Source organism: Gigantopelta aegis, chromosome 9 (assembly GCF_016097555.1).
Source record: "Gigantopelta aegis isolate Gae_Host chromosome 9, Gae_host_genome, whole genome shotgun sequence".
Lineage (NCBI taxonomy): Eukaryota > Metazoa > Mollusca > Gastropoda > Neomphalida > Peltospiridae > Gigantopelta > Gigantopelta aegis.
This window is the reverse complement of record NC_054707.1, coordinates 1,390,220-1,410,793: the sequence shown is the minus strand read 5'-3', so window position 1 is coordinate 1,410,793 and position 20,574 is coordinate 1,390,220. Positions and strand designations below refer to the sequence as shown.

The 20,574-nt window shown below is 38.8% G+C and overlaps 1 protein-coding gene across 14 annotated transcripts in view; it reads right to left on the bottom strand.

Moving 5' to 3' along the window:
- Nucleotides 1-560: 560 nt before the first annotated feature.
- LOC121380620 (ubiquitin carboxyl-terminal hydrolase 40-like) overlaps nt 561-20,574 on the bottom strand; it is a 65,500-nt gene continuing 45,486 nt past the window's right edge. Inside the window, exons 24-34 of one of the 14 annotated variants that reach the window (XR_005958975.1) lie at nt 17,367-17,506; nt 17,070-17,160; nt 15,696-15,927; nt 14,370-14,435; nt 9,876-10,020; nt 8,397-8,468; nt 7,699-7,806; nt 4,275-4,366; nt 2,307-3,174; nt 1,932-2,013; nt 561-1,892 (exon numbers count right to left, since the gene is read on the bottom strand). Coding sequence is in view for 1 of the 14 variants with exons in the window: in XM_041509522.1 (XP_041365456.1) it covers nt 3,081-3,174; nt 4,275-4,366; nt 7,699-7,806; nt 8,397-8,468; nt 9,876-10,020; nt 14,370-14,435; nt 15,696-15,927; nt 17,070-17,160; nt 17,367-17,506 (1,040 nt within the window). In the remaining 13 variants the exon portion in view is untranslated. Of the gene's footprint in view, nt 3,175-4,274; nt 4,367-7,698; nt 7,807-8,396; nt 8,469-9,875; nt 10,021-14,369; nt 14,436-15,695; nt 15,928-17,069; nt 17,161-17,366; nt 17,507-20,574 lie in introns of all 14 variants that reach the window. The other 13 variants (XR_005958976.1, XR_005958971.1, XR_005958974.1 and 10 more) reach the window with 13 other exon arrangements.

The following is a 20,574-nucleotide window of genomic DNA, read 5'->3' as shown; positions in this document are numbered from 1 at the left end:
TTCAGAAATTGAAATATTGTCATAAATAAATGATTGAGATGTGTCAGTTAAGTAAAATTGTTTATCAACATCCCAATTTTATTTCTGGTAATTGACACGAGTAACTGGCCTCAGTAGTGTTGTGATTAAGCCATCGGACGTAAGGCTGGTAGGTACTGGGTTCGTCTCCAGGTACCGGCTCCCACCCAGAGCAAGTTTAATGTCTCAATGGGTAGATGTAAGGTCACCACACTGACTTCTCTCACACTGGCCAATAACAACTAACTACTAATCCTGTCCTGGACAGACAGTCCAGATAGCTGATGTGTGTGTCCAGGACAGCATGCTTGAACCGTAATTGGATATAGGCACGGAAATAACCATGAAAGCATGAATGAATGAATGAAGTAACTGGCCAATCTGACAGTGCAGTATTATGTAATGTAATCACACGTTTTAAACACAAAAATCCTCACCTACCCATATACCGACTGGTAAATAAATATATAAAATGTGATCTTACATTCAGAATTAATCCCTTCCTTAGTTCTTAAAAGTATAAATTAAACTGAATTAAAAAATATAAATATATATTTCATTTAATAATTTTTTTTGTATTTTTCTTAAAACAATGATACATATATTGAAATAATGAACTTTCATAGGTGCAACTATTAACCAAGTTTCACTGATCTAGGACCCGAACACAAACATATAACATTGGAGCTAAACACCAACATTGATACTGTTGCTGTTGCCAGGAAAGTAGTACCTATATTTCACCGTTACACTGTCGCCAGGAAAGTAGTACCTATATTTCACCGTTACACTGTCGCTGTTGCCAGGAAAGTAGTACCTATATTTCACCGTTACACTGTCGCTGTTGCCAGGATAGTACCTATATTTCACCGTTACACTGTCGCCAGGAAAGTAGTACCTATATTTCACTGTTGCTGTTGCCAGGAAAGTAGTACCTATATTTCACTGTTACACTGTCGCTGTTGCCAGGAAAGTAGTACCTATATTTCACCGTTACACTGTCGCTGTTGCCAGGATAGTACCTATATTTCACCGTTACACTGTCGCCAGGAAAGTAGTACCTATATTTCACTGTTGCTGTTGCCAGGAAAGTAGTACCTATATTTCACCGTTACACTGTCGCCAGGAAAGTAGTACCTATATTTCACTGTTGCTGTTGCCAGGAAAGTAGTACCTATATTTCACTGTTGCTGTTGCCAGGAAAGTAGTACCTTTATTTCACCGTTACACTGTCGCTGTTGCCAGAAAAGTAGTACCTATATTTCACAGTTACACTGTCGCTGTTGTCAGGAAAGTAGTACCTATATTTCACTGTTACACTGTCACTGTTGTCAGGAAAGTAGTACCCATATTTCACGGTTACACTGTCGCTGTTGTCAGTAAAGTAGTACCTATATTTCACCGTTACCGGGAAAGTAACAGCTATATTTCACTGTTACTGTTGTCAGGAAAGTAGTACCTATATTTCACCGTTACCGGGAAAGTAACAGCTATATTTCACTGTTACTGTTGTCAGGAAAGTAGTACCTATATTTCACCGTTACACTGTCGCCAGGAAAGTAGTACCTATATTTCACTGTTGCTGTTGCCAGGAAAGTAGTACCTATATTTCACTGTTGCTGTTGCCAGGAAAGTAGTACCTTTATTTCACCGTTACACTGTCGCTGTTGCCAGAAAAGTAGTACCTATATTTCACTGTTGCTGTTGTCAGGAAAGTAGTACCTATATTTCACCGTTACACTGTCGCCAGGAAAGTAGTACCTATATTTCACTGTTGCTGTTGCCAGGAAAGTAGTACCTATATTTCACCGTTACACTGTCGCCAGGAAAGTAGTACCTATATTTCACTGTTGCTGTTGCCAGGAAAGTAGTACCTATATTTCACCGTTACACTGTCGCCAGGAAAGTAGTACCTATATTTCACTGTTGCTGTTGCCAGGAAAGTAGTACCTTTATTTCACCGTTACACTGTCGCTGTTGCCAGAAAAGTAGTACCTATATTTCACTGTCGCTGTTGCCAGAAAAGTAGTACCTATATTTCACCGTTACACTGTCGCTGTTGTCAGGAAAGTAGTACCTATATTTCACCGTTACACTGTCGCCAGGAAAGTAGTACCTATATTTCACTGTTGCTGTTGCCAGAAAAGTAGTACCTATATTTCACTGTTACACTGTCGCTGTTGTCAGGAAAGTAGTACCTATATTTCACAGTTACACTGTCACTGTTGTCAGGAAAGTAGTACCTATATTTCACTGTTACACTGTCCCTGTTGTCAGGAAAGTAGTACCTATATTTCACAGTTACACTGTCGCTGTTGTCAGGAAAGTAGTACCTATATTTCACTGTTACACTGTCACTGTTGTCAGGAAAGTAGTACCCATATTTCACGGTTACACTGTCGCTGTTGTCAGGAAAGTAGTACCTATATTTCACCGTTACCGGGAAAGTAACAGCTATATTTCACTGTTACTGTTGTCAGGAAAGTAGTACCTATATTTCACCGTTACAGGGAAAGTAATAGCTATATTTCACCGTTATACTGTCACTGTTGCTGGGAAAGTAATACCTATATTTCACCGTTACGAACTAAATGATTCAGTGACAAACTGTGTGAATCAGTCTCAAATGTGGTTTCCCTTGATCAACACACACTCCCCTTAGAAGACTTTTAACACAATGCTCCCCACCCCATCCACCCTTATTTGTTTTTATAAAGCCCTTAATGATAGTATTTACCATAAAGCCCTGTGGTAACACTGAAATTGCTGTGTGCCCTGTATAAGAAAGAGAACCACAGTAATCAGATTTTAGAAAACATTGCAACTGAACCACCAATATTTGCAATTTCAGCACAGATGCTCTGATATTTAGCAGAAAATGGAGGTCATCCATTCCATTAATGATGGACATCAGTGATGTCATCATTTGGTTCCTTCTGCTGCTGTCAAACGTCGTGCAAGAATGATATCATAGGAACACTTAACTCTTATTTGGTACCCTAAATTGTTTTGAACAAACATGGTACAGTGAGCAATCACAGAACGTGATAAGTCTGAAAGTGTCACGTGAAACTGTCCACTTTAATCTTCAAAGGAACTTCTGGTTTTCGTTTTCTAGATCCAGTTCCATTAGAAGCATTCTTCCTTTCTTCTCTCCTGAAAAATAGCCACCAGAAGTGTGCGTAAAGCTTTACTGTTAGTTAGAACTATTATTAAAATAGTGAATTTTTTTAATTAAAACCCCAAAACAAAACAGAAATCTTAATTTACTTCTATTTAAACCTTTTTGTTAATGGACTCTCCTGGGAGTACATCCGTTGTAACACATTTCCAACTTACAATGATTACAATTACACCTCAAATACATTTTCTCGTTAGAATATTGGGGTTCATATGTTCTATGCGTTTTTCATCATGCTAATGTTTATAGTAGCCTAGCCAAAACTAGATATTACTGCCTAATAATTTTGTAACATGAAAAAATATATATTGGGGGAAAAAAGAAATTTGAACAGAATCATGAGAAACACATTGAATATACAGAGACTGGTATTCTAAACAAGAATCAATGAATTAATTTTAGTTGTTGAAAAGACTCTGTTAGTGCGTAGCTCAGTGGTACAGCACTCCTGATGCACGATCGATTCCCGGCAGTAGGCCCATTGGGCTATTTCTCGTTGCAGCCAGTGCTCCACAACTGGTGCAACAAAGGCCATGGTATGTACTATCCTGTCTATTTGACGGTGCATATGAAATATCCCTGGCTGCTAATCGAAAAGAGTAGCCCATAAAGTGGCGACAGGTTTCCTCTCTCAATATTCCTCAACCGTAAGTCCGACCGTAAATAATCATAAATAACAGGAGTTGAGTTAATCTCTTAAGTATTTAAAAAAAGAAGAAGTTTGTTTTGTTTAATGACACCACTAGAGCACATTGATGTATTAATCATTGGCTATCGAATGGCAAACATAGGGCAATTTTGACATCTAGTCTTAGAGAGGAAACCTGATACATTTTTTCATTAATAGCAAGGAATCTATTATATGCACCATCCCACAGACAGGATAGCACACACCATGACCACTGATATACCAGTTGTAGTGCACCGGATGGAGCGAGAAATAACCCATTGAGGCCACCGATGGGGATCGATCCCAGACTGACTGGGCATCAATAAACGCTTTACCACTGGGCTACATCTCGCCGCACTGATGTATTTAGAATGCCGAGAGTACATTAAAAACTGCTCAACTTACATCTTCCTCTTCTCCTCAGCTTCTCTCTTAAGTTCTTCTAGCCCCTCATCATCTTCCACTGTGTTGAAGTCATATTTGTTATCACGGTGAGACTGAAAAACACAGAATATATCAGTGTTATAAAGTCATATCACACGTGACGATTTCAATTATTATGGGAAAAATGTTTTTTGCTTCAGTGCCCTGTAATCATTAGAATCCACTAAAAACAAATTGTTTTGGTAACCATGGTAATGGTGGATTGTGATACATGATAATGGGTAATGGACTTCCAGTTCCATGAGTTTGATGACTTGCTACTGATACACTACCAGAAAACAACTATTTCTGTGAGATCTAAACACCTGCATATTGATCATCACAGTGAGACCCAACAACGTGAAAAAAGACAACATGGAATAAAACTCATCAGCGTTACAAAGACATGGTTGTCATCGTAGTCAGATCTAACAAGCAGGGTAAAATATAATTAGTGCTGAAAAAAGAGAAAAAAGAAGGGACAATAATGGACCAGTAATAATGCCTCAGATGGCCCCATGCATAAATCACCATGCGTTGCCATAGCAACAGTGAGTTTGTGGCACCACATGTACCAGCAAAAAAAAGCATGGTCATTCATCATCGGCAAAACACCACCTATTAACTCAGTTGCCTGGACAATACCCTAAATTGTTTTTGAGTATATGTATTAGCATACTGGGAAAAAACCCCAAGAGAGAATATATCAGTGTTACAAAGTATATTTGATCGTGAAAAATTAAAAATATATAAGTAGCCCTGGAAAAGAGAAAAAAGAAAATGTGATTTTACTCTATTAATACTCAAGTTTAATTAGAAGTTTTGAGGGAAATAATTTCACCACCAACATAAAGCAACTTCCCAGATATCTAAATACACCTACGTCACACGAGGTTCTGGAATACACCCTTTAAAAAACAAATCATAATGTTTTGAATAGATTAAGAAAGTTTCTGGGGATAATAATTAAACCCCTCCAAACAATCAATCATTAACAAACATTCTGAGAGTACTGCTAAAGCAATACATGTCCCCTACTGGGTCAATTTTTGGGGCTATTCCCAAGTTCAAGGTCATCTGAGAAAAGTGGGTAAATCGCCATGAAAGTCAAACGTGATCTGTAACTGTACATTATAAAGCTATACACAAAATTTCAGCTATCTCCTAAGTTGAAGAGCTTTAACTGTGTGAAAAATCGGTAAATCATCGTGAAAGTCCCACTTAATTTGTAACAGTACATGATAAAGTTATTAAAAAAAATTCAGCTCAATATCTTGATGCACTGCAGAAAACCCCCAAACAAAAAACATCTGTAAAACTATATGTTGGACAGACGGACAGACAAACAGACGATGAAATGCACAGTCCCCTCCGGTTGGACCAGCAGGGGGGACTAATAATGCCTCAGATGGCCCCATGCATAAATCACCATGTGTTGCCATAGCAACAGTGAGTTTGTGGCACCACATGTACCAGCAAGAAAGCATGGTCATTCATCATCGGCATAACACCGCCTACTTCCCTATTAGCTCAGTTGCCTGGACAACACGTTAAATTGTTTTTAAGTATTTAAGAAAGGTAGATTTTGTTTAGCGTTTTCTTCAAAGGCTAAGCAAGATTTTTCTATGATGTTCAGAATATAGACAAATTATTTGATTTATTTGTATGACAGTGACCTAGTAATTGTATGCGACACACCACCATCCCAAGTTGTTCCTACATGTGAGGTTTGATGGTCCTGTATGCATCTGTATGACAGTGTCCTAGTAACTGTATGCGACACACCACCATCCCAAGTTTTTCCTACATGTGAGGTTTGATGGTCCTGTATGCATATGTATGCAAGATATGGTCTGGACAAGGATTTACTGTTATGTGCAGTAGACCGTGAAAAGTAGGTCACAGTGATGTAGTAATAGTAATGGACAAACCTCCATTACAAGTTGAATGGATTGTAGATAATAATTAACACTCCATAACGAACTAATAATAATAATGCCTCAGATGGCCCCATGCATAAATCACCATATGTTGCCACAGCAACAGTGAGTTTGTGGCACCACATGTACCAACACAAAAAGCATGGTCATTCATCATCGGCAAAACACCACCTACTTCAGACTTATTGAGATTCCTGGACAACACTCTGAACTGTTTTTAAAGTACACGTGTTAGCATAACATAACCAAACAGGTCAAACAATACATAATGATGTAATAGAATTTTATCTCAGAAATCTACATACTGCCATTACTGGTTGTTCAAACTTGTAATTTGCACCATCCCACAGACAGGATAGCATATACCACAGCCTTTGATATACCAGTTGTGGTGCACTGTCACAACAACACTGTACCTGCACGCCTATGACATCGCCATCTGTTATATGAAATGGGGGTTGTCACTACAACACTGTACCTGCACGCCTATGACGTCGCCATGTGTTATATGAAATGGAGGTTGTCACTACAACACTGTACCTGCACGCCTATGACGTCGCCATGTGTTATATGAAATGGAGGTTGTCACTACAACACTGTACCTGCACGCCTATGACGTCGCCATGTGTTATATGAAATGGAGGTTGTCACTACAACACTGTACCTGCACGCCTATGACGTCGCCATGTGTTACATGAAATGGAAGTTGTCACCACAACACTGTACCTGCACGCCTATGACGTCGCCATGTGTTATATGAAATGGAGGTTGTCACCACAACACTGTACCTGCACGCCTATGACGTCGCCATGTGTGATATGAAATGGAGGTTGTCACTACAACACTGTACCTGCACGCCTATGACGTCGCCATCTGTTATATGAAATGGAGGTTGTCACTACAACACTGTACCTGCACGCCTATGACGTCGCCATGTTATATGAAATGGAGGTTGTCGCTACAACACTGTACCTGCACGCTTATGACTTCGCCATCTGTTATATGAAATGGAGGTTGTCACTACAACACTGTACCTGCACGCTTATGACTTCGCCATCTGTTATATGAAATGGAGGTTGTCACTACAACACTGTACCTGCACGCCTATGACGTCGCCATGTGTTATATGAAATGGAGGTTGTCACCACAACACTGTACCTGCACGCCTATGACGTCGCCATGTGTTACATGAAATGGAAGTTGTCACCACAACACTGTACCTGCACGCCTATGACGTCGCCATGTGTTATATGAAATGGAGGTTGTCACTACAACACTGTACCTGCACGCCTATGACGTCGCCATGTTATATGAAATGGAGGTTGTCGCTACAACACTGTACCTGCACGCTTATGACTTCGCCATCTGTTATATGAAATGGAGGTTGTCACTACAACACTGTACCTGCACGCTTATGACTTCGCCATCTGTTATATGAAATGGAGGTTGTCACTACAACACTGTACCTGCACGCCTATGATGTCGCCATCTGTTATATGAAATGGAGGTTGTTTCAAACTTGGAAGTTTCGGAAGGCGCGACTTCTTTCTGCCTTTATGACTCTCCGACCTAGACTGCAATAACAAGACAAATAATCTGAACTTAATTTGTAAAACAATGTTAAAGTGTGTTTTGTTTACCAACACCACTAGAGCACACTGATTTATTAATCATTGGCTTTTGGATGTCAAACATTTGGTTATTCTTACATAGTCTTTGAGAAAACCTGCTACATTTTCCCATCAACAGCAAGGGATCTTTTATATGCCATTTCAGAGACAGGACAGCACATACCAGTCATGGGATGGGAAAAACCCCAATCAGAGAAAGAGTCCACTGAGAGCATTTGATCCTATGGCTGGCACAAGAAGCTTAATCAAGAGGTCTACCGAGTTAAATCCTGTCACTGATAGGACTAGCCCACGTAACAGAAGCAGGTTTTACTCTCTTCCACCCGAGACCAAATATTGAAGTAACCGTATATGTTACAACCACAGCTTAAAATAAGCCGAGACACTGTTAAGCAAACATTCCTTTCTTTTCTGTCTGTTGTAGATAATGTATCACGGAAAAACACCTTCATTAGCACGTGAAAGAAACGTATATACCTCAGTGTTGAAGTTCAAGTAAGTATTAAATGCAATAAGAAAAACTGTTTCCTTACCACTGACATTTCTGTGATGGGAAGCCATGTGAATTTCTGTGGAAAGTGCTTAGCCATGACAATAGTATCAGCCTAAAATATAAAAAAACATAACTTAGCAGTATTCAAAATGGGTTAATGATTCTCCACAGCTGAAAAAAAACCAAACTAAAAAAAAACACAAATAAAAAAACTCAAAACACAAAACCAGGGTGTTGTACTTCCATGGGCAGAGTTTTGAACACTTGCACATTCAGCCACTAACTTATCTGCCGAAACTATTGCACATTCAGCCATTGATTCTACTGAAACTATTGTGCATTCAGCCATTGATTCATGTACTGAAACTATTGCACATTCAGCCATTGATTCATGTACTGAAACTATTACACATTCAGCCATTGATTCATCTACTGAAACTATGGCACATTCAGCCATTGATTCATCTACTGAAACTATGGCGCATTCAGCCATTGATTCATGTACTGAAACTATTGCGCATTCAGCCATTGATTCATCTACTGAAACTATGGCGCATTCAGCCATTGATTCATGTACTGAAACTATTGCGCATTCAGCCATTGATTCATGTACTGAAACTATGGCGCATTCAGCCATTGATTCATGTACTGAAACTATTGCAGATTCAGCCATTGATTCATGTACTGAAACTATTGCGCATTCAGCCATTGATTCATGTACTGAAACTATTGCACATTCATCCATTGATTCATCTACTGAAACTATTGCACATTCAGCCACTAACTCATCTACTGAAACTACTGCACATTCAGCCACTAACTCGTCTACTGAAACTACTGCACATTCAGCCATTAACTCATCTACTGCACATTCAGCCACTAACTCATCTACTGAAACTATTACACATTCAGCCACTAACTCATCTACTGCACATTCAGCCACTAACTCATCTACTGAAACTACTGCACATTCAGCCACTAACTCATCTACTGAAACTACTGCATATTCAGCCACTAACTCATCTACTGAAACTACTGCACATTCAGCCACTAACTCATCTACTGCACATTCAGCCACTAACTCATCTACTGAAACTATTACACATTCAGCCACTAACTCATCTACTGCACATTCAGCCACTAACTCATCTACTGCACATTCAGCCACTAACTCATCTACTGAAACTACTGCACATTAAGCCACTGACTTGTCTACTGAAATATTGCACATTCATCAACTAACTTATCTACCGAAGCTACAGCCACTAACAGAAACAAACTGAAAAACTACAGCACATGCAGTCACTATTAAATGCACCTACATAAATTACTGCACATTCAGTTATACACATAAAGAAACTAACTAACTGTACTGACATTCAACCACTACACAGACACAGACAGACAAACACACACACCCAGACAGAAAGTGCAGCACATGCATACAGTATCACACATACAGGCATTTCAACACAGAACTAACACAAATGCAATATGACCGAAGTTTGTGTGAAAGAACCTGAATATTCAGCAGCTCTGCAATGCTTTTGCGAAGACAGCGCGAGTCGGCGCTCTGTGACGTGTTCCAGATCAGCTCCTTCTCTGGCCCGTAGTCTCTCGTGTCTGCTATTCTCTCCTTCACAGCAAGGACAATCTCGTACTGGCTGCAACACAGTTGTATATCTAGTCAAACATCTTATACTGGTGCTAGACTATCATGAGCATCATAAGGAGTTTTTGAAAAGTTAAAGTTTGTTTTGTTTAACAACACCATTAGAGCACATTGAGTTATTAATCATCGGCTATTGGATGTCAACTATTTGGTAATTCTGACATGACGTCTTCAGAGGAAACCCACTAAATGTTTCCACTGACAGCAAGACAGGATAGCACATACCTTGGCCTTTGATATACCAGTTGTGGGACGTGGAAAAAACAAATCCGAGAATGAGGCCACCAAGATGGTTCGATCCTCCGACACAAGCCCCTCAGGTGCAGGATGTGTGGAAAGAGTTCTTTCTTGTAATAATTCCAATCTCTAAAAATCCCTTTATTATAAACCCTTGGATTGATTAAATTCGTATCACGTGATGATAAAAACTGGCATTCATAGCACCATGAATCTCAGTTTAGCACTATTTTTGGCTATATAGCCGGAACTACTTTATGAATTATGTCAACAAAGGAATCCCCGAGAAATTTCCTTGAGATTCTATTTTTAGACATCAAACAGTAATCGTCTGCCTTCAAACTTGTAAACATCTAAAAATCGTCACATATAAATTATACCATACAAAATAGGTGGCTTCAGACATTTTTTATTAAAGGTTAAAAGTTATTGAAATTACTTACGTTACATGTTTAAAGTGAATTCAAAATCCCACAGCTAAAAATCTATTTTGTCGATCCCAAAAAAGTGTACAATTCCAATGGAATTTGGTCTTTTACAAAAGCGATTTCAAAAACAAAATTCAGTTAGTTCATGCCAACCATTAGCAGTAACGCACATTCAACGGCATTGTAGTATGACGTACACGGTACACAACAAATAGCCACTGCGATCCAATCTTTAAACGACTCGGGTTTTGAAACTAGGCATATCATGTACATGTCGGGACACAGGAACGAAGCTTCAATTCGAAGCTACAACAGAGAATGTTCCACTTTCCAAAAACGAAACATCAGCATGGCACTGTCAAATGTCACGAATACTTGTGTCGCACCACTTGAAGTCACACATGCCAAAACCATCCTGTGTTGCCACTTCCACAATTACAAGGCCAGTAAACACAGAAACTCGCGACACACCTGTTTCATCCATTTCCGGAAACATTGAAACCACTTTCTCCATGTCAAATCTATCAACACATGGAATTTTGACGCACTCAAATATTTTATAACTGTAATTTCAACGTCGTAATTGGTAAATCTGGACAGTAATCAAAAAATGGCGCCCATCCACAGTTCGTAGTTAAATATTCATACACCAACCGCTTCACATATAAATTATACCATACAAAATAGATCGCTTCAGACATTTTTATTACAGGTTAAAAGTTATTAAAATTACTTACGTTATATGTTTCTAGTGAATTCAAAATGTTTCTACTTGGTATTGATATTTAATGCAAAAAATTAATATGAATTGTATTAATGTTTGTAACATTGTCATTCTCTCATTCGGCTATTGACGGAAAAAGCCGAAACTACCATAGGCATTCCGCTAATGTTGAGTATGAATTTCGTGTTAATAAAATAGTAAATAGTTGGAAAATAGAGTTCACTTTTTATTTTAAAGAGGTTTACATTAATGACATGGTTATGTGTTTGGAATTATAAGAATTGAACGTGAATATTTTTGAGTTTCATACTAGCATAAAACTCAAAAAATGTCACGTTCAATTCTTAAATGATCTCAGAAATTTTATAGCTATTTTGATTTTTTTTTAAAGCAAAAAACTGCAAACATATAGCTGAAAGAGGTTCGTTCACTCGTCTCATCCCAGGTGAACTTGAATACTACAACAATTCATAACACGTGAATGCTGATTTCACAAACTGTCCCATTGTTAGAACTTGAACCCAGACACTATTCTAGAGTGGTAAACAAGACATTTGCGCCATTGTTACAACTTGAACCCAGACACTATTCTAGAGTGGTAAACAAGACATTTGCGCCATTGTTACAACTTGAATCCAGACACTATTCTAGAGTGGTAAACAAGACATTTGCACCATTGTTAAAACTTGAATCCAGACACTATTCTAGAGTGGTAAACAAGACATTTGCGCCATTGTTATAACTTGAATCCAGACACTAGTAAACAAGACATTTGCGCCATTGTTACAACTTGAATCCAGACACTATTCTAGAGTGGTAAACAAGACATTTGCGCCATTGTTATAACTTGAATCCAGACACTATTCTAGAGTGGTAAACAAGACATTTGTGCCATTGTTATAACTTGAATCCAGACACTAGTAAACAAGACATTTGCGCCATTGTTACAACTTGAATCCACACTATTCTAGAGTGGTAAACAAGACATTTGCGCCATTGTTACAACTTGAATCCAGACACTATTCTAGAGTGGTAAACAAGACATTTGCGCCATTGTTACAACTTGAACCCAGACACTATTCTAGAGTGGTAAACAAGACATTTGCGCCATTGTTATAACTTGAATCCACACTATTCTAGAGTGGTAAACAAGACATTTGCGCCATTGTTACAACTTGAACCCAGACACTATTCTAGAGTGGTAAACAAGACATTTGTGCCATTGTTATAACTTGAATCCAGACACTAGTAAACAAGACATTTGCACCATTGTTACAACTTGAACGCAGACACTATTCTAGAGTGGTAAACAAGACATTTGTGCCATTGTTACAACTTGAATCAAGACACTATTCTAGAGTAGTAAACAAGACATTTGTGCCATTGTTATAACTTAAATCCAGACACTAGTAAACAAGACATTTGCGCCATTGTTATAACTTGAATCCAGACACTATCCTAAGAGTGGTAAACAAGACATTTGCACCATTGTTAGAACTTGAACCCAGACACTATTCTAGAGTGGTAAACAAGATATTTGCGCCATTGTTATAACTTGAATCCAGACACTATTCTAAGAGTGGTAAACAAGACATTTGCGCCATTGTTAGAACTTGAATTCAGACACTATTCTAGAGTGGTAAACAAGACATTTGCGCCATTGTTATAACTTGAATCCAGACACTATTCTAGAGTGGTAAACAAGACATTTGCGCCATTGTTATAACTTGAATCCAGACACTATTTTAGAGTGGTAAACAAGACATTTGTGCCATTGTTAGAACTTGAATCCAGACACTAGTAAACAAGACATTTGAACCATTGTTACAACTTGAATCCAGACACTATTCTAGAGTGGTAAACAAGACATTTGCGCCATTGTTATAACTTGAATCCAGACACTATTCTAGAGTGGTAAACAAGACATTTGTGCCATTGTTATAACTTGAATCCAGACACTAGTAAACAAGACATTTGCGCCATTGTTATAACTTGAATCCAGACACTATCCTAAGAGTGGTAAACAAGACATTTGCGCCATTGTTAGAACTTGAACCCAGACACTATTCTAGAGTGGTAAACAAGACATTTGCGCCATTGTTAGAACTTGAATCCAGACACTATTCTAGAGTGGTAAACAAGACATTTGCGCCATTGTTATAACTTGAATCCAGACACTAGTAAACAAGACATTTGCGCCATTGTTACAACTTGAATCCAGACACTATTCTAGAGTGGTAAACAAGACATTAGCGCCATTGTTATAACTTGAATCCAGACACTATTCTAGAGTGGTAAACAAGACATTTGCGCCATTGTTATAACTTGAATCCAGACACTAGTAAACAAGACATTTGTGCCATTGTTATAACTTGAATCCACACTATTCTAGAGTGGTAAACAAGACATTTGCGCCATTGTTATAACTTGAACCCAGACACTATTCTAGAGTGGTAAACAAGACATTTGCTCTTGATAGTTAAGCTAAACCTTCAAAAGAGTTAGTGTTCCTTATTTCTAAATATATAAACATATACACACAGAGAGAAATAATTTGGATCTGACAATAAAAATTCGTCTATTTATCAGCAAGATGTTTTTAATAGACATTTTGTTTTTGCAATGGCACTGCAACAGATATAGCACCCTTTACAATACTAGTTATAGAACATTATTGGAATGGGAAATAACAACTTCCCATGGGAATCAATTCTACAACTATCAACCCCTGAGGTGACTGCTCTACCAAAGACCTACGTCTTACTTTAAAATGTTTGTTTTGTTTAACAACGCCACCAGAGCACACGGATTTATTAATCATCCGCTATTTCATCTTACTTTAAATGCCTAAGATATGAGAAATAGAAATACTAAAAGGGGATGGCTGTCAAATAAACTGTTGAACTGAATAGCAACTGAAGGACGACTGTGGTTCACATGAAGACAAGATACCTGAGCTGCTCTTCGACATCCAACACTTGGATAGCGATTCTACTGCTGGAAGTCACCTTCTGGCGTCTGCGAACAACAAACAGAACAAAAATAAACACACACACACCCACTCTGAATATTTATTACATCACTGTAACGCAGGTCTGAACAACAGAACAAAAATAAACACACACACCCACTTTGAATATTTATTACAGCACTGTAACGCAGGTCTCCAAACAGGAAGTACAATATGGCCCACTGTTATCTTTTTTTAATAAATAGCAGGCCAAAAGAAATATGTTCTGCTAAGAAACAAATATGGCCAGCTGGAAATGAGACAGCACGAGATGAAGGAGAATTTGGGACAGTGTGTGGAAGTGAGACAGCATGGGGTGAAGGAGGGTTTGGGACAGTGTGTGAAAGTGACAACACGAGATGAAGGGGGGTTTGGGACAGTGTGTGGAAGTGAGACAGCATGGGATGAAGGAAGGTTTGGGACAGTGTGTGGAAGTGAGACAGCACGGGGTGAAGGAAGGTTTGGGACAGTGTGTGGAAGTGAGACAGCACGGGGTTAAGGAGGGTTTGGGACAGTGTGTGGAAGTGAGACAGCACGGGGTTAAGGAGGGTTTGGGACAGTAGGTGGAACTCATATCAAATGAGATAACTGTACACACATCCGTCTATTGAAAAGTGATTTGTGATTTGTTTTTGTTGTTTTAACAGGTTAATTTCACATGAAAAATGGGCTGCTTTTCACAGGCCGCTATTTTGAGCCCTGTAATGTACACAATCAGCGTATGTTTTTATATATGACACTACTATCAGCTCTCTTCACTCCTACATGTTCACAATTCCAGACCTGACCTTTGCACCGAAATATGAAGACATCATATTTTTATGATATTTTTTGCATTTTACCTCATCTGTACCATTTTTAAAGACGTGGTCACACATAAGATATGGTGCACCTATCTAAGAGACTGATGGAGGACCCCGAGTACGGTGGTCAGGCGGTTAAGATATGGTGCACCTACCTATGAGACTGATGGAGGACCCTGAGTATGGCGGTCAGGCGGTCAAGATATGGTGCACCTATCTAAGAGACTGATGGAGGACCCCGAGTACGGTGGTCAGGCGGTCAAGATATGGTGCACCTACCTAAGAGACTGATGGAGGACCCCGAGTACGGTGGTCAGGCGGTCAAGATATGGTGCACCTATCTAAGAGACTGATGGAGGACCCCGAGTACGGTGGTCAGGCGGTCAAGATATGGTGCACCTATCTAAGAGACTGATGGAGGACCCCGAGTACGGTGGTCAGGCGGTTAAGATATGGTGCACCTACCTAAGAGACTGATGGAGGACCCTGAGTATGGTGGTCAGGCGGTTGTTCTCGATAAGGCGAATGCGGATGAAATCTGGTGTTGTGATGTACAGCTCCAAAACTTGTGGCAGCATCAAGATCTTCTGTTTGAGCTCCTCTAGTGATGCGTCTTTGGATATCTGCACCTCTCCGATGGGCGCCAGGCCCTTGTGGGAGGCGCAGCTGGTGGTCGTGAGGATCTTGGACATCAGAGCTAGTTAGTCAAGAAATTTACACACATTAAAGTAGGCTATGAAACAAAACATCTGGAAATTTTAATAATGGTAGTCAGTACTGAGACTAGCTCTAAGTTTAGGGATGCACAAATCTGAAATGGCAATCCCCATTCAGTATCAGTCGAAATCATATTACAAGTTTTGGATGGACAGTGTAGAATATTTTGGACAAACTGCAAAAAACCTGAAAACAATGTACAGAAGAATAACCATCCAGAATTCCAGATAAAGTCACACATCTTTCATCTCCAGTAACAGAATGTAAAGATGTAGATATTCATTCGTTTTTGTTTGTATATCTAATTAAAGTTCAAGCACGCAGTCCAGGGCAAACACGTCAGCTATCTGTCCAGGAAAGTGGGATAGTTGTTAGCGAGAGGGAAGTACGTGTAGTGGTCTCACACCTATCCACCGAGTTGTTAGTGAGAGGGAAGTACGTGTAGTGGTCTCACACCTATCCACCGAGTTGTTAGTGAGAGGGAAGTACGTGTAGTGGTCTCACACCTATCCACCGAGTTGTTAGTGAGAGGGAAGTACGTGTAGTGGTCTCACACCTTTCCACCGAATAGTTAGTGAGAGGGAAGTACGTGTAGTGGTCTCACACCTATCCACCGAGTTGTTAGTGAGAGGGAAGTACGTGTAGTGGTCTCACACCTATCCACCGAGTTGTTAGTGAGAGGGAAGTACGTGTAGTGGTCTCACACCTATCCACCGAGTGGTTAGTGAGAGGGAAGTACGTGTAGTGGTCTCACACCTATCCACCGAGTTGTTAGTGAGAGGGAAGTACGTGTAGTGGTCTCACACCTATCCACCGAGTGGTTAGTGAGAGGGAAGTACGTGTAGTGGTCTCACACCTATCCACCGAGTTGTTAGTGAGAGGGAAGTACGTGTAGTGGTCTCACACCTATCCACCGAGTTGTTAAAGTCACTATGAGTGGGCGTCGGTACTGGGATGTGAACTCTGTACCTACCAATGGCTTAACGACTACACTTTTAAGGCTGGTGTAAAGATGTAAGAAAAAATCTGTCTTTAACAATTTCAATTTATTTTCTAATCACTAATGATAATACACAAAATGCCTTGAGTATTAAGTGTCTGCACTGCACATGATTTGCCTACCTTGAATACTACTTGCAATAGAATTGATGATCCACGAATTCTGGGAACTATCTTCAAAAGAGTACAAAAAGATGGGCAGTTGGAAATAACCCTGAAACAACAAACAATAGGTTTAATTTTCACAATACCATGGGTGAGAAATGGTGAGATTTTAAGTTTTCTACTTGTAACATTGTTTATTTCACACACATGCATACACACACACAGTCACAAACATATACTGCATTTGATGATGCTAAGTTTCTTTTTAAAAAAAAACAATTAGTGAGTGATCAAGAATGATTAAGAGATTTTCACCTTTGGAGGTAATTTTCCTTCCTTCAATAGAATGTGATCTCCATCATTAACCAAACTGTTTTCTAGTGATATGTCAAGGTCATCTAGAAGGTCGGCTGCTTCTCCACACCAGTTGGTTTTCCTTAGATGCCATGAATCACCTTAATTATTCAAAACAAAAACTCTTACAAAAAAAACCAACCCGTTTATTTTATTATATTTTATCTATTGGTTATTTTAAAGAGCAAAAGATGTTAAAATGCAGATAAGAAGTTATCTAAAACATGAGATAGATTTAAAACATTGCTGACAGATGTTAATAATCAATAATTACAAAAATCTTTAATTATTAAAAAAAACCTCAATTAGGTATCATACTTTTAATATTACTATAGACATTAATCTCTTCATTTCTAACAATTTGTTATATTTCTGCTTCTAATGTACAACTTCGAAAACATTCCTTCCATTTATGTAAATGGCAGGTAGCAATTTTTCTATGCTAGGAACACATAAGTTCGCAGTGCAATGAAAAGTAAAGTTTGTTTTATTTAACGACGCCGCTAGAGCACATTGATTTTTTTTATCTTATCATCAGCTATTGGACGTCAAACATATGGTCATTCTGACACTGTTTTTAGAGGAAACCCGCTGTCGCCACATAGGCTACTCTTTTTATGACAGGCAGAAGGGATCTTTTATTTGCGCTTCCCACAGGCAGGATAGCACAAACCATGGCCTTTGTTGAACCAGTCACTGGTCGGTGCAAGTGATTTACACCCATTGAGCCTTGCGGAGCACTCACTCAGGGTTTGGAGTCGGTATCTGGATTAAAAATCCCATGCCTCGACTGGGATCCGAACCCAGTACCTACCAGCCTGTAGACCGATGGCCTGCCACGACGCCACCGAGGCCGGTTGCAATGAAAAGGTTAAAGGAAACATGTCACGTAAACCATATTTGGCACCAACCATGTACAATTAATTATAAATTGAATCACCTAAAAAAAAAAAATTATAAAAAATTAATTACTTAAAATATCTCCATAAAAGAACCCCAGATACGAGCTCTTAGCGGAAATTGCCGATCTTTAATGAGCAGGGCAATTACGAGGTCCGTGACGTCAGAGACGCGTCGCTTGATCTGACGCCTTACACTTAAAAGCATTAGTCCGTACCACGCATGAAGAATCTAAGACTTGCACAGCTTACCAAAACAATGAGTGTTCGTTCGCAAAACGTTTTGCCGTATCAATATGAGCTGTTAGTAAATGAAGAAAGACACACATTTACTTACAACAGTGATACTGAAGAAAAAACGGATAGCGAGTCGGAGGGTGGAGAAACTGATGGTGCCAGACCAGACCGGTCGACCAATTTACAGCCCGGAGCCCGAAAGTAACCCGGAGACAAAACCAAAACTCGGATGCTAATGCCGAGGTGTATACTGTTCATATTTAGCATAAAGATACACCTCGATATGATGTATTTAAATATGTAAAAAATATAAATGTAGGACAAACATTTTTTTTTTTTTTTTTTTTTAGAAAATATCGCATTTTTTATGTTCGTGCTGTACATAATGAAATCTGTATGCACAGTGTAAACAAACGCTCTAATTTACGACAAGGCGCTTCGCTTTAATTAACCTGGCTTGTAAAACAACATAAATGACTTGAGAGTATAATCAACTTTTAAACTAAATATATTTCTATTTGCATCAATAGAACGAAATGGTGTTATAGTATTTTTCTCTCATAAAAAAAAGTAGCATATTATTAGGCCTATTGGTTGGGTGCGTTAGAGTAAAAACGACCACTCACGATACCCAAGTGATAATTTTCTTTTCTTTGGTACTACGTAATTGGTCAGTTTTGTAATTTTAGATGGGAAAGTCTACTTAATCAAGGGTTTTACAGCATTATTTACAGTAATGAAGCAGGGCGGCTGATAATGTCCATTAACATTGTACTATAGTCGCGACAGGTTACGCCACAATACCCTGTGATCTTAAAAAAACTGGCACGTATTTTGTACGTATGTCTAGACCGTGGTAATCACTTACCTGGTCGATACCCTACAATATACACCTGCCAATCAGGAATCACATGTGCAGGCCACGGAAAGAAAGGACCAATTAACTAAAACAACACTCCGATTCTCAAGTCAGCCCGTGGATGAAACATAATAGTTATTTCGACACCGACAGTAGTGGTTTATTTTGTATTGAACTTCGTGTTGCTTTGGGGCTTCGGGCGATGAGGAACGTTTTTGTGACGTATTCCGCCCGAAGATTAAAAACATTATTTAAAATTATTATTGTTTTCTACACGTTTTTCTAAAAACATATTTAAATACATCGTACTGAGATGTATCCTCATGCCAAATCCCATGTTTGTATATGCCATATTTAATTACTTATTGACGTTTCCTTCTTCGGACGGTGAATACAGATTTTGTTATGTAGGCCTACAGCCCTAACATGAAAAATCTTTTTTTTTCCAAAAAAATAAATAAATAAAAAATTCTACATTTTTGTTTTAACATATATAAATACATCATGCTGAGGTGTATCTTTGTGCCAAATATGTACAATGTACACCTCGGCATTCGCAACCGAGTACTGTATTTGTCTCCGGGTAACGTTCGGGCTCCGGGCTGTAAATAGGCTGACACCAAAGTACTATGCGGTGTTGGTGTCCAATCTTTTCTTTTGCGATAAAATACACGCGTCTTTCTTCGGATACAATCCTTTGGAAAACCATAAAAAGACAATCCCGATCGTTTAAAGTGTTTATTTTTACACCCAAAGGCCGCGCAGTACGGCACTGTTGGACTGAAAAGATCGTAAGCCCCTTACTCCATATATAAACAGTTAACAACAATGGAAGAGTACAGCGGCTCTGAAGTCACTTCCCTTTTTTTCCGAACGCTCACGAAGAAATATGCATAAATCGTACTTTGATACTGATTAGCATAATTTCTTCATTTTAAGTTAACTACACGTATTTTATTGTTATAAAGTTATTTGTATATTATTTTTATATCATTTTTCTTTTAAAATGAGCTATAATATGGTCTCGTGTCATGTTTCCTTTAACTGTTTAATCTGATGACTTATAAAGTAACATTAATGTAGCATGAAAAAAACCCCCAAAAACCCCTGTATCTTTTACTTATTGAATACATGTAATGAACTATAGTTAAACTGTTTAAGCTGTTTGCCTTCG